Source organism: Pseudophryne corroboree, chromosome 9, assembly GCF_028390025.1.
Source record: "Pseudophryne corroboree isolate aPseCor3 chromosome 9, aPseCor3.hap2, whole genome shotgun sequence".
NCBI lineage: Eukaryota > Metazoa > Chordata > Amphibia > Anura > Myobatrachidae > Pseudophryne > Pseudophryne corroboree.
The window spans coordinates 413,111,143-413,125,137 of NC_086452.1; the positions used below are offsets into that span (position 1 = coordinate 413,111,143).

The 13,995-nt window shown below is 43.0% G+C and overlaps 1 protein-coding gene across 4 annotated transcripts in view; it reads right to left on the reverse strand.

The window, feature by feature from the left end:
- Window positions 1-440: 440 nt before the first annotated feature.
- The window catches only part of PRICKLE2 (prickle planar cell polarity protein 2), a 514,558-nt gene continuing 501,003 nt past the window's right edge, over window positions 441-13,995 (reverse strand). For all 4 annotated transcript variants that reach the window (XM_063940917.1, XM_063940918.1, XM_063940919.1 and 1 more), the window contains one exon: window positions 441-4,464. In XM_063940917.1, the coding sequence (XP_063796987.1) occupies window positions 3,596-4,464 (869 nt within the window). In that variant the 3' untranslated portion in view covers window positions 441-3,595. The remainder of the gene's footprint in view (window positions 4,465-13,995) is intronic.

The window sequence follows — 13,995 nt, forward strand, 5'->3', positions numbered from 1 at the left end:
TTTAGCTTTCATAGTACATCACTTACATTCTTGTTTTATTAAGCTGACATGTCATCCGCCATACTTAGTATGACTTTATCCTGTACTTAAACATTGACACCCTGCAAAGTATTAAATTCATCTCTTAACACTCTACTTTGTTCTTAAGTGACCTCCAGTGACCCTGTAAATAATTTTTCCTGTTGGTAGCTTTAAATAGTCTTAGGACACTTGAGAAGTAAACTAAAATACACCAGCTGTATCAGAGTAAGGGCGTTATCTGGTTAATCCTTTGAAATTCATACGTCTTCTAGCCCTAGTAATCCCTAAAAGGAAAATACAAAATAAAAGAAAACTAAAAATAATTCCAAATCCTGTTGAAAAACTGCGACCTTCAGAAAATGAGACCTGTACCATTTACAAGACTCAACGTGGAAATAAATACACATCACACACCATAGTTGGTTTTATCAAGGACACTATGTTTTAATATTTAAATCTGAACAGCAAATGATGTTGAACACCTTGCAGATAACACAAGATATGCAGTTAAAAGCATAGAAAGCAAAACGCGTGAGTTCAGTACAACTATGCACAAAATACTCCCGATGCTTGTTCTGGCCCCTGCGGGGTGAGACAGGGAAGATCCCATGTACAAAGCAGCGATGATCCATTCACTCTTACAGTAAATGAAAGCAGATTAAATATCTCAAGTCACAGAGCATAGAACAATTCACGAGTTGATGCAGATTAAACAGAACGGCACCATTTGCAATTTCAGCTTTTAAACAACCACTTGAAAGTCAACATTGTAAAACTACTGTACATAAATGTCATGATATCCTATATTGGGGTTTGGTTCCACAAGGTTGCTGTAAATGTGGGTAATGAGTAACCTCTGAATACGCTATGGATCAAGTGCATGTTGAACTTGGGAGAAATCCAAGCCTTAGGAATGAGCTCGTTAAGAACGGGACCTGGCATGCTAGACAGCAGTTGTTTCTCGATTTGCAGTTCCTAGTAAGTTTGGTAAACGTTCACAGTTGCTGCAGGAACTCTCGGAGAGGTCAGTCTCTGGGAAACCTCTCCCATTGCACATCTGCGCTGTCTAGATGCATTTATATGGCTTTGTATACATACTACAACATCTTTGTTTTTGTTATAGGTAAAATGACCATGGTCTAGCGATCTGCAAGCATTTCCTGGGAGAATCCTTGTTGCGTCTAAGCAATGAGAGGTGTGTCTTGTGAGAACTATGCTCTAATCTTTCAAGATTATAAGGAGGTATGTGCATATGAAACTAATTTCGTGCCGTCAGAGGCAGATAAGGCACTTGGGCAGTTACCCTGGGCCTGGGGATAATACTGGTAAAAACCCATCCTTCCTCTTTTAAACTCAGTGGTGCAAGTACAACTTGAACAAGAGATGAAGAAGCGAGTGTGGCGTGAGGGACTGATGTTTATCCTAATAAACTTGGTCAGATGTTGGGCAGATGTTCTTGATATTTATTGCAAAATACTTGAGGCTTGTTTTGTAAACTAAATGTGTGCGGGTGTTGTGTTCTAACGAAGATTTATGAGTGTTCTGGAGTGAATATAATAAACGGAGTGTTTTATTGATCACACATGATATAGTATATGGATTGGGGGCTCGAAGCATATGCACCCTACCCATGGCCAATGATAAATTTAATTGGCCACAGGTTGCGATAAAGGTGTCTGATTTTATTTCCTTCTATATTAAATAGATTCTAGCCCGGATTGTCAATACACGCACAGCTGCATTTTTTTAAAAGTGAAATCCATATTTATTCTCTACAGTATTAGATGAACGAGATAACTAAATATTATCTTTAGTATAGTCAGATTTGGCAATATAACTTGGGATAAATGAGCAGACATAAAAATAGATTTTCGGATGTTTATAGGCAGAGAACCTACTGGTCTTCCTTATCATGAGGATCCCTAGACTTACAAGAGAGATATGGGGATAAGGGTCCCACATTTTAGTAGCATTAAAGGACAACTCCACTTGAAAGTGAAAACTGCTGTGTTACATAGGTTTGTCAATAATACTGAATACTTTTTATCCAGAAATCTGGCACTCCCCCTAATTTAACAGGTTCCACCAGTGTTTTCAACATTTCAAGGATGCATTCTTTGAACAAAGGCCTGACTCTGTTGGAGCAAACAGATAAGAGTGTCCACATTGCTGAACTTCTTTTTCCCATGAATGGGAAGTTTGTGACGAGGAGCATGGACATCACTGCTGGAATTAAGACAGGTAAGCTGCAAAAGAAGCAAGGAGACCACTGGTAGACCACTATAGACATCCGCAGAATCGAGCTGGCTCACCGGTGTATTGGTGGGATCCACTGCCATTCCGTGTATACCGGGACAGTGTTTAGAGGCACCCTGCCCTCTGCTCCCTCACATACAATCAGCATCGCTGACATCACAATCCATCAAGGATGCCAATTGTAGTTACATGTGGCTCTAAACATTGTCCCGCCATATGTGGACTGGCAGCAGATCCAATAGCTGCTAGTCCGATTCTGGACATCATTGAAACCCATTGAATTGGGGGAAAATTCAGTATTATTGCATAATTTACTGAACTTTTTGAACAAAGCTAGGATAAAAAAGTGGCTTCTGATCAGATAAAGTGGTGGACAGTTGATGTAAATCCTCACTGCTTATCAACCTAGCTTATGTATTTGTACATGATGACCACATCAAACACTGGGAAAAGAATGCGCACAAACTTTGGTATATAAGTTTCTAAATTTGCCTGAATTTAACTTTGCTGCATTATTGTATACTTTAAAGGAAAAGAAAAGCTATTTCGGTAAGGTGCTTGCTTTGACAGATCATGTCTGCCAAACAAAACTCTTTCTGGATGGAGTAAAGAAGAGTATTCATTGTACTATTGCTTGACCATTGAATCTGAAAGTGGTAACCAGACATGGTTAGAAAGGTATAAATCACACAGTCTACAGAAGGAAACAGCAGTTGGAATTCAAACCAACCAGACGTTTATGAGCTGGGCATGCAGATCCGTTATATCTATGTTTCTAAAACATATAGACTCAGTTTGATATTACAAAATACAAAAATAGTTTATCAGAACTTTCATTTACATTCCATTTACAATGAGTGCTTAAATAACTTAAAACGTTAGCATTGTCTGAGAATTAAAATACTTTGCAAAGTATGAGAAGGCGAAAAAACTAACTAAAAAGTAACTAACGCAGAGTCTGCAGTACGGGGATGAGCTCAAGCAGCGTACTGTACGTCTGGGTACGGCATACATTCATAACTAGGGCATAATCCCTGGTTGGAACAAAAGCAAGGCAGTATTTTTGAATTTTTTTTTTGGCGGACAGAACTATTGAGGAAATAAAGTGAAATGTGCAATAAAACCCAATATTCACTATATCAACAATTATAACTATTTACCAAATCTATAATTCAGTCTCAGATTGCACACAGTCAGCACGAGTGGGACATACATGGTCTTCATTCCCCTTTGCTATAAAACAAGGATGTTCAAAATATGGACCAGGCCACAGGGATAGGTAATTTACATGGTAAAACCGGAGTTCTGGGAGCCAACACTAGGAAATAATGCAATTTTTGCTCTTCCTCCTTTTCCTGCTATGCAACTGTCCTCGGCCACCCAGAGTGGAAGACTTGGGTATGCCGCCGGAGCATTGGCCGTACTGATGGATAAGGTCCTCGCTGGTCACGTATCTCAAGCGGGTAGGTTGCGGAATTGGTTCTCCTAAGAAATATCCTTCATTGTCTGACTCTGAAGAGGATGAGCAGGTGGAGCACCAATCGTATTCATTCATCTGTGGACCCCACCGGTCACAGAGGTGGTTTTGTAGAGCAAGATCAGAGGCAGTCCTTTGATACCGGTTGTACATTTCTCTTCTGACGACCTCATCCATCTGCTCTCGTCCTCCTCTTTGTTGCATAAACCGCTCGTAATCCTCTCTGGCCCTCAAGAGCGGTTTTTCTTTCATTTTACTGCACTGCTCGGTAGCCAGATGGAGAGCATTGTCAGAACGAGAACGTCTAGACTTCCTTGGCCGGTGGTGCCGATATTGTTGATCATTATCTCGCGACTGAGTTCTTCTCCTCGTCCTTTCACTCATAGGTGTCATTTTCAGATTACCCTGGGCAGACATTGGAGTCATGCCATTGTCAAACTGAAATGATTGGTGCATTCTTGCATGGGGAGGCAGGTCCCTGTATTTGACAGGGTTGGCCAGATCACCAAGGTTATGGGTCATATCTTGATACTGTTGTGCAGATAGGAGACTCCGGACAGACTCCACACTGCGGAACTGTGAAGAAGAGTTGAGCGTCCCCATGTTGCTCAGTTTTTCCGAAACATTCATTCCAGAATCTTTGCTCAAATCTGGCATTGAAAAGCGAGAGAGATGTTCCTGACGTTTGGGACCCCCATCCATAGATGCACCTTAAAAAAAGTTAAAGACGCATCATTAATACATGTCTTCATTAACATTAATGCATGTCATATAGCCTAACTATAATTACTGCACAGACTTGTAGCTCATTAGTGGAATTAGCAATGGATCGTGCAGACTACTTTTCCATGTATTCATTTGGTAGTCACTCAGACAAAATATTTTAAAGAATGTTTTTATCTCAATAACTCCGGCTTCAATGTTTTCAGTTGAAGCAATCTACACTGAATAGTAATGCATTGATTATGGAATGCTAAGGGGGAGATATTATACCTCCCCATGACAAAGCCGCAGGAGATGAAGAGAATAGATGCCGTGCGCATGTGCACGTCATCTATTCACAGTGCTGGGGGGAGCATGGGGGCAGCCCAGCATCTCGGAGAGTGCTGGGCACGCCCCCATAGTGACGCAAATGGGGGTCCTGCCCCCTTTTATGAGGCCCCATCCACTTTTGGTTGCATGGGCGCCTTTGGAGCCGGACAAGTTGGGAGATATATCAAACCTACTAAAGAGGACAGGTGAAGTTGACTATAACATCCAGGGTCAGATTTATCAAAGGTTGGAGAGATAAAGCGGTGAGAGATTTAGGAGTCTATGGTGCACACATTCTAAGCCTTGGAGAGAGATAAAAGTGTAGAGATATAAAGCACCAACCAAGCATTTTTTCAAACACAGCCTGTAGCATGGCAGTTAGGAGCGGATTGGCTTGTACTTTATCTCTCTCCATGGCTTAGTACACAGACCGCTAATTACCAACCATATCAGATGCTGTCATTTTTCAAACATTGCTGAAAACCCCCACAAGCTGACTGGTTGGTACTTTATCTCTATCCAAGCTTTGATAAATCCCCCCCAATTCTAGCTATCATTGTATAGAATGTACTAGATAATATAACGAAAAATTTTTGAAAATTCTTTTATCCTTGAAGTCACCAAGATGAAACAGAATATGTAGTTCTTTGAACACTACTTTCAGTTTCTGATTTGCTTAATACAGAATCCTCTCCACCCCACCCCCTCGCCCCAGGTGCCAGCTCTCCAAGCTGCAACATAACGCATACCATGCACAGAATCTCCCGGGCATAACGTCTAGTCACATACAATGACATTATTAATGACTGGGGGACACACTCTGCAAGTGCCCACATTTAGGAGTGGAGAACTTACAATGTCACATATGCTGGACAGAGATGAGTTAGCATAAGGAAACATCCTGTCCTAATAAAGACAACATACAGACATGTTGTACCTGAACACAATAAAAGCTGGTTCATGACAAAGCAATGACCCACAATGCTATTTCAAGTACTTTATAATGGGCAAATAAACACCAAACCATATAGGATCCAGTGATTGCTTCCCAACAGTCATTAAGTGGGGAATGTGCAATATAACCCATCTGAGAAGGCTACATCCTCTCGTCAGCAAACGGCTTCCTCTCCCCAGGGCGATTATTTCATCATAAAGCCTATGTGTCAATCACGGCAGGCCAGACGTCTCAGTTGAGTGTTAACCAGGAAGGTAAATGTTATTATTTCTTACAGTGACCTGTAAATATAAAGATCTGTGCCATCCTGAACTTCTAAGTTACTCTTCTGCAGGCTCCCATTCATATTGTATGTTAATTACAAGAACATTACTGATTTTCTAACCTCTATAGGGATCTGTGGACCCAAAGCATGACCTACGTAGAGGGGTGTCATTTTTTTGGACAGTCTTCTGCTAAAACTGTATGTTATCCAATGAGGTAGCACTTACGTGATACTAAACCCCCATGAAATTCACTTTAACATAACTCCAGCTGCTCTAAGGGGTCAATTTATTATAGGTTGATTTTAATCAATTTCATATCGATCTAAATCAGTGTTTCGTTTCAGGGGCTAGATTGCACATTTGCTAACATTTAAAAATCAATATCAGTATATGTGCGTTTCAGCTCCTGAAACACAACATTGATTTAGATCAATTTAGAATCAATTAAAATTGACCTTTTGTAAATATACCCCTTGGAGTGGAAGGGCGCTTTGACTGATGTGGAGTATACTGCGTTAGAGTCAAATCTGTTTAGATGGGAGATGTATAGTGAATGCAGCAATTGATTGGCCGGGGAGGCATCCAATCAGGTGCTGCATGCAGTCCACACCCAGCCACGCCCAGAAAGACTGAATTTTAGGCTTACGGACCCCATACATTAGCAACGAATTTCCACAATTTCCTGATCCCCTGATGCCTGGGTCAGGGAATCTGAAATATTAAACAAGTTTTAAAATCTAAATTCCCCAATCCTGACCAAAACTGGGCGGGATGGACAAATCAGGGATTTTTAACATGAAGAATTTCCCCGATTCCCTGACAGATGGACGATTCCGGTTGGGGGCCTTTAGTCACCAGCAATAACAGATCTTAGCTTCTCATTTGCAATAAAACTGCAGGTAACTATGGGCCCCACAGAAGGCAGATTGCCCAATATTTTGACCCATGAGTTCATGTTGATTTCTAGCTCTTAAACCGTGTTACTGAAATAATTTATACAGAACTCTGAATTCCGACTTCCTTTTCTACTTTATTTCTAGATGTGTTTTATTTGGCTACACTACGGGCTTGAATACAGCATTTTGTTCTTTAGAACTCTGTGTTTAAGCTACTCTTAGGAAAAGCTTTGGTGACGCTGTTTGCGGAGAACTGTGAACGATGCAAGGTCTTATTGTATTTGCCAAAGCTGCGCACAGAGTTCATAGAGAAACAGTCAATTATGTAAATCACAGACAGAACCCTGCCAAACAAAATTGTCAATTACTGTACCTTAATTACAAACATAACTGTGTTTAGGTAATTTTGTGACTGCTAGCAAACCAGGATGCGGTATGCTAGTTATTATTCTGGGACACAGCAAATAGTGCTCGTTACAAATGTTTAACGGTATCACAATTAAAGCATCACAGCAAATCGGTGAAGGATAATGGCTGCTTTTCTAATTAAATAAAATAACTTTGAGGTTAAATAATATTCATGATGTCATTGTGACTTTCATTTTCAGGCGTTAGTATGAGTTATCGCAGCCAATGCAGGGTGGATCGGAACAGAATGCTCCGATTGGTTGAATGTAATTAGACGTTCTCCGTTTCCAAGCATATGGCTTCTGGGACTGAATAAAAACAATATAACAATTTGAAATGTATAATTGCATACAAATCGCAGTCATGCAAATATAATCAAACCAAAGATCTGAAAAATGCTAAACAAATATATACGGCGTTTACAAACTTCAAAATGCGCGAGTATAAAACAGAGCCCCCAAAATGAAATAAAATATATTACTTTTTACAATCATTCAATGCCACATGTTCCAAAATTATGTTTAAATGATAAACATATTTTTTTCTGGTATACAGGTTGAGTATCCCATATCCAAATATTCAGAAATACGGAATATTCCGAAATACGGACTTTTTTAAGTGAGACTGAGATAGTGAAACCTTTGTTTTTTGATGGCTCAATGTACACAAACTTTGTTTAATACTCAAAGTTATTAAAAATATTGTATTAAATGACCTTCAGGCTGTGTGCATAAGGTGTATATGAAACATAAATGAATTGTGTGAATGTACACACACTTTGTTTAATGCACAAAGTTATAAAAAATATTGGCAAAAATTACATTCAGGCTGTGTGTATAAGGTGTATATGTGACATAAATGCATTCTGTGCCTAGATTTAGGTCCCATCATCATAATATCTCATTACGGTATGCAATTATTCCAAAATACGGAAAAATCCGATATCCAAAATTCCTCTGGTCCCGAGCATTTTGGATAAGGGATACTCAACCTGTATAATGATTGTTAAACTACAGAAGTTTGAAAGTTTCCATATTAAAGGGGCATACACTAAAAAAAATAAATTCAAATAATTGTTCACTGGAGCCTGCTACAGTAGGTGTTAACAGATACTCGGATAATTTCCCAAACCTTGATGAGTACTCCTGGGACAGCCGGCCACCCTCCCAGACCCTAATTCTTTTTTTTCCCTTGGGAAGTGGGTTGGGAACTGGATGAAGCGATTTGTAAATGGTGTCACTGTGCAGCATGGATCCAGGCTGCGATGACGCAAGCGTCCAAGGAGTTGGGATAAATGTGCCGACTGTCAGCATGCCGGTGGTCGGGATGGCGGCTGTCGGAATCCCGGTGCCAGAATGCTGACACGCTGCCATAATGCCAACGACGTAACTCCGACAGCGGACGAAATGCAGACACCTTGCACATACAGAGACTACTAAACCAATATATTGCATTTTTCAAGCACAATGGGCATTTAAATTGGAAGACATTTCTAAGAGGGCATCAATGTATTTGTCATTATGAAAAAATGTCTGCAATCCAAATTTTCAAATGCAACCACCAAACATCTGCTTTTATAAGGGCTTTAGGGGGACATTTACTAAGCAGTGATAAGAGCGGAGAAATGAGCCAGTGGAGAAATTTCCCCATCAACCAATCAGCAGCTCTGTATCATTTTATAGTATGCAAATTATAGAGGTTACTTCAGTGCTGATTGGTTGCCATGGGCAACTTCTCCACTGGCTCACTTCTCCGCTCTTATCACTGCTTAGTAAATGTACCCCTTAATCTTTAAAAGATCCGGAAATATTTATACTGATATATAAAATAAGTTACCATAAATAATAAGTTAAATAGTAAGTTACTCCCATGTTAATAATTAATAGATGAAAAAAAGTCCTCTGTATAGCACTCAAGCACTTAAAAAGATGTTCCAACTTATATCCCCTCCACACACTCTAGTAATTCATTGGTGGTCTCATGGATACCACAGCCAGCTCCGTACTGGACACAGGATGCAAACTGATTCCTCCCACCAATCACTATATGACCAGCACAGGTCCCCACTAGCAGTAAGTGCAGGACGGTACTGTATTGAGCTGAGGCAACACCATTTAACTATTAGAGTGGGGAGGGGATTCACCTCAAGTGTAAAATGGAAAACATCTTTAATGCATTACCCAACATATCCATAGAAGGTCTTCAGGTTTGTTGAAGTTTGTGTTTTAGGATGCATATTTCTGTGCCCATTTTGCCGAATGAGACACCTTTCTGAGTTCTGTGTTATAGCATGGTGAAATATGCAAGTACTGTGACACACTTTTGTCTATTGAGCATTGTAATCTGGGTTTCTTACATACTCTGCCATTATAATACGTGGTGGGAAAGAATTCTCCTTTCATCCATTCAAGCATTGAAATCCAGTAGTTAAGAAGATTTTCAGCCAAAACAATGAGTGCGGTCTAGTTTATATACACAGTATATATATATATACAGGTCGAGTATCCCTAATCCAAAATGCTTGGGACTGGAAGCATCTCGGATAACGGATTATTCGTATTTCGGAATATTTTTATGCCCCCACTATAGTTCCAGTTAGACATAATGCCCCCAGTATAGTGGCGGATAGAAGTAATGACCCCAGTATAGTGCGTTACACATAATGTCCCCCAGTAGAGTGCCAGTTACACATAATGTCCCCCAGTATAGTGCTAGTTAGACATAATGCCCCCAGTATAGTGACGGATACAAGTAATGCCCCAGTAGAGTGCCAGTTACACATAATGTCCCCCAGTATCGTGCCAGTTAGAAATAATGACCCCACAATAGTGGCGGATTCAAGTTATGCCCCCAGTATAGTGCCAGTTACACATAATGTCCCCCAGAATAGTGCCAGTTACACATAATGTCCCCCAGTATAGTGCCCGTTACACATTTTGTCCCCTAGTATAGTGCCAGTTACACATTCTGTCCCCCAGTTTAGTGCCAGTTACACATAATGTTTCCCAGTATAGTGCCAGTTGCACATTCTGTCCCCCAGTATAGTGCCAGCTACATATAATGTTTCCCAGTATAGTGCCAGTTGCACATTCTGTCCCCCAGTATAATAAGAATTTACTTACCGATAATTCTATTTCTCGTAGTCCGTAGTGGATGCTGGGAACTCCGTAAGGACCATGGGGAATAGCGGCTCCGCAGGAGACTGGGCACAAAAGAAAAGCTTTAGGACTACCTGGTGTGCACTGGCTCCTCCCCCTATGACCCTCCTCCAAGCCTCAGTTAGGATACTGTGCCCGGACGAGCGTACACAATAAGGAAGGATTTTGAATCCCGGGTAAGACTCATACCAGCCACACCAATCACACCGTACAACTTGTGATATGAACCCAGTTAACAGCATGATAACAGAGGAGCCTCTGGATAGATGGCTCACAACAACAATAACCCGATTTGTTAACAATAACTATGTACAAGTATTGCAGATAATCCGCACTTGGGATGGGCGCCCAGCATCCACTACGGACTACGAGAAATAGAATTATCGGTAAGTAAATTCTTATTTTCTCTGACGTCCTAGTGGATGCTGGGAACTCCGTAAGGACCATGGGGATTATACCAAAGCTCCCAAACGGGCGGGAGAGTGCGGATGACTCTGCAGCACCGAGTGAGAAAACTCCAGGTCCTCCTCAGCCAGAGTGTCAAATTTGTAAAATTTCACAAAAGTATTTGACCCTGACCAAGTAGCAGCTCGGCAAAGTTGTAAAGCCGAGACCCCTCAGGCAGCCGCCCAAGATGAGCCCACCTTCCTTGTGGAGTGGGCTTTTACAGATTTTGGCTGTGGCAGGCCTGCCACAGAATGCGCAAGCTGAATTGTACTACAAATCCAGCGAGCAATAGTCTGCTTAGAAGCAGGAGCACCCAGCTTGTTGGGTGCGTACAGGATAAATAGCGAGTCAGATTTTCTGACTCCAGCCGTCCTGGAAACATATTTTCAGGGCCCTGACAACGTCCAGCAACTTGGAGTCTCCAAGTCCTTAGTAGCCGCAGGTACCACAATAGGCTGGTTCAGATGAAACGCTGAAACCACCTTTGGGAGAAATTGAGGACGAGTCCTCAATTCTGCCCTGTCCGTATGAAAAATCAGGTAACGGCTTTTACAGGATAAAGCCGCCAATTCTGACACACGCCTGGCTGAAGCCAGGGCCAACAGCATGACCACTTTCCATGTGAGATATTTTAAGTCCACAGTGTTGAGTGGTTCAAACCAATGTGATTTTAGGAAACCCAAAACAACATTCAGATCCCAGGGTGCCACTGGAGGCACAAAAGGAGGCTGTATATGTAGCACTCCCTTAACAAACGTCTGGACCTCAGGCACTGAAGCCAGTTCTCTCTGATAGAAAATCGACAGGGCCGAAATCTGGACCTTAATGGATCCTAATTTTAGGCCCATAGACACTCCTGCTTGCAGGAAATGCAGGAATCGACCCAGTTGAAATTCCTCCGTCGGGGCCTTTTTGGCCTCGCACCACGCAACATATTTTCGCCAGATGCGGTGATAATGCTTTGCGGTTACATCCTTTCTGGCTTTTATCAAAGTAGGGATGACTTCGTCTGGAATGCCTTTTTCCTTTAGGATCCGGCGTTCAACCGCCATGCCGTCAAACGCAGCCACGGTAAGTCTTGGAACAGACAGGGTCCCTGCTGGAGCAGGTCCCTTCTCAGAGGTAGAGGCCACGGGTCCTCTGTGAGCATTTCTTGAAGTTCCGGGTACCAAGTCCTTCTTGGCCAATCCGGAGCCACGAGAATAGTACTTACTCCTCCCCGCCGTATAATCCTCAGCACCTTGGGTATGAGAGGCAGAGGAGGGAACACATACACTGACTGGTACACCCACGGTGTTACCAGAGCGTCCACAGCTATTGCTTGAGGGTCCCTTGACCTGGCGCAATACCTGTCCAGTTTTTTGTTGAGGCGGGACGCCATCATGTCCACCTTTGGTTTTTCCCAACGGTTTACAATCATGTGGAAGACTTCTGGGTGAAGTCCCCACTCTCCCGGGTGGAGGTCGTGCCTGCTGAGGAAGTCTGCTTCCCAGTTGTCCACTCCCGGAATGAACACTGCTGACAGTGCTATCAAATGATTTTCCGCCCAGCGAAGAATCCTTGCAGCTTATGCGATTGCCCTCCTGCTTCTTGTGCCGCCCTGTCTGTTTACGTGGGCGACTGCCGTGATGTTGTCCGACTGGATCAGCACCGGCTGACCTTGAAGCAGAGGTCTTGCTTGGCTCAGAGCATTGTAAATGGCTCTTAACTCCAGGATATTTATGTGAAGTGATGTCTCCAGGCTTGACCACAAGCCCTGGAAGTTTCTTCCCTGTGTGACTGCTCCCCAGCCTCGCAGGCTGGCATCTGTGGTCACCAGGACCCAGTCCTGAATGCCGAATCTGCGGCCCTCTAGAAGATGAGCACTCTGCAACCACCACAGGAGAGACACCCTTGTCCTTGGGGACAGGGTTATCCGCCGATGCATCTGAAGATGCGATCCGGACCATTTGTCCAGCAGGTCCCACTGGAATGTTCTTGTGTGGAATCTGCCGAATGGGATTGCTTCGTAGGAAGCCACCATTTTTCCCAGGACCCTTGTGCATTGATGCACTGACACTTGGCCTGGTTTTAGGAGGTTTCTGACTAGCTCGGATAACTCTCTGGCTTTCTCTTCCGGGAGAAACACCTTTTTCTGGACTGTGTCCAGGATCATCCCTAGGAATAGAAGACGTGTCGTCGGGATCAGCTGCGATTTTGGGATATTGAGAATCCAACCGTGCTGCAGCAGCACTACTTGAGATAGTGCTACTCCGACCACCAACTGTTCCTCGGATCTTGCCCTTATCAGGAGATCGTCCAAGTAAGGGATAACTAAAACTCCCTTCTTTCGAAGGAGTATCATCATTTCGGCCATTACCTTGGTAAAGACCCGGGGTGCCGTGGACAATCCAAACGGCAGCGTCTGAAACTGATAGTGACAGTTCTGTACCACAAACCTGAGGTACCCTTGGTGAGAAGGGTAAATTGGGACATGTAGGTAAGCATCTTTGATGTCCAGAGACACCATATAGTCCCCTTCTTCCAGGTTTGCAATCACCGCTCTGAGTGACTCCATCTTGAATTTGAACCTCTGTATGTAAGTGTTCAAAGATTTTAGATTTAAAATAGGTCTCACCGAGCCATCCGGCTTCGGTACCACAAACAGCGTGGAATAATACCCCTTTCCCTGTTGCAGGAGGGGTACCTTGATTATCACCTGCTGAGAATACAGCTTGTGAATGGCTTCCAATACCGCCTCCCTGTCGGAGGGAGACGTCGGTAAGGCAGACTTTAGGAAACGGCGGGGGAGAGACGTCTCGAATTCCAATTTGTACCCCTGAGATACCACCTGAAGGATCCAGGGGTCCACTTGTGAGTGAGCCCACTGCGCGCTGAAATTCTTGAGACGGGCCCCCACCGTGCCTGAGTCCGCTTGTAGAGCCCCAGCGTCATGCTGAGGACTTGGCAGAAGCGGGAGAGGGCTTCTGTTCCTGGGAACTGGCTGTTTGCTGCAGCCTTTTTCCTCTCCCTCTGCCACGGGGCAGAAATGAGGAGCCTTTTGCCCGCTTGCCCTTATGGGGCCGAAAGGACTGCGCCT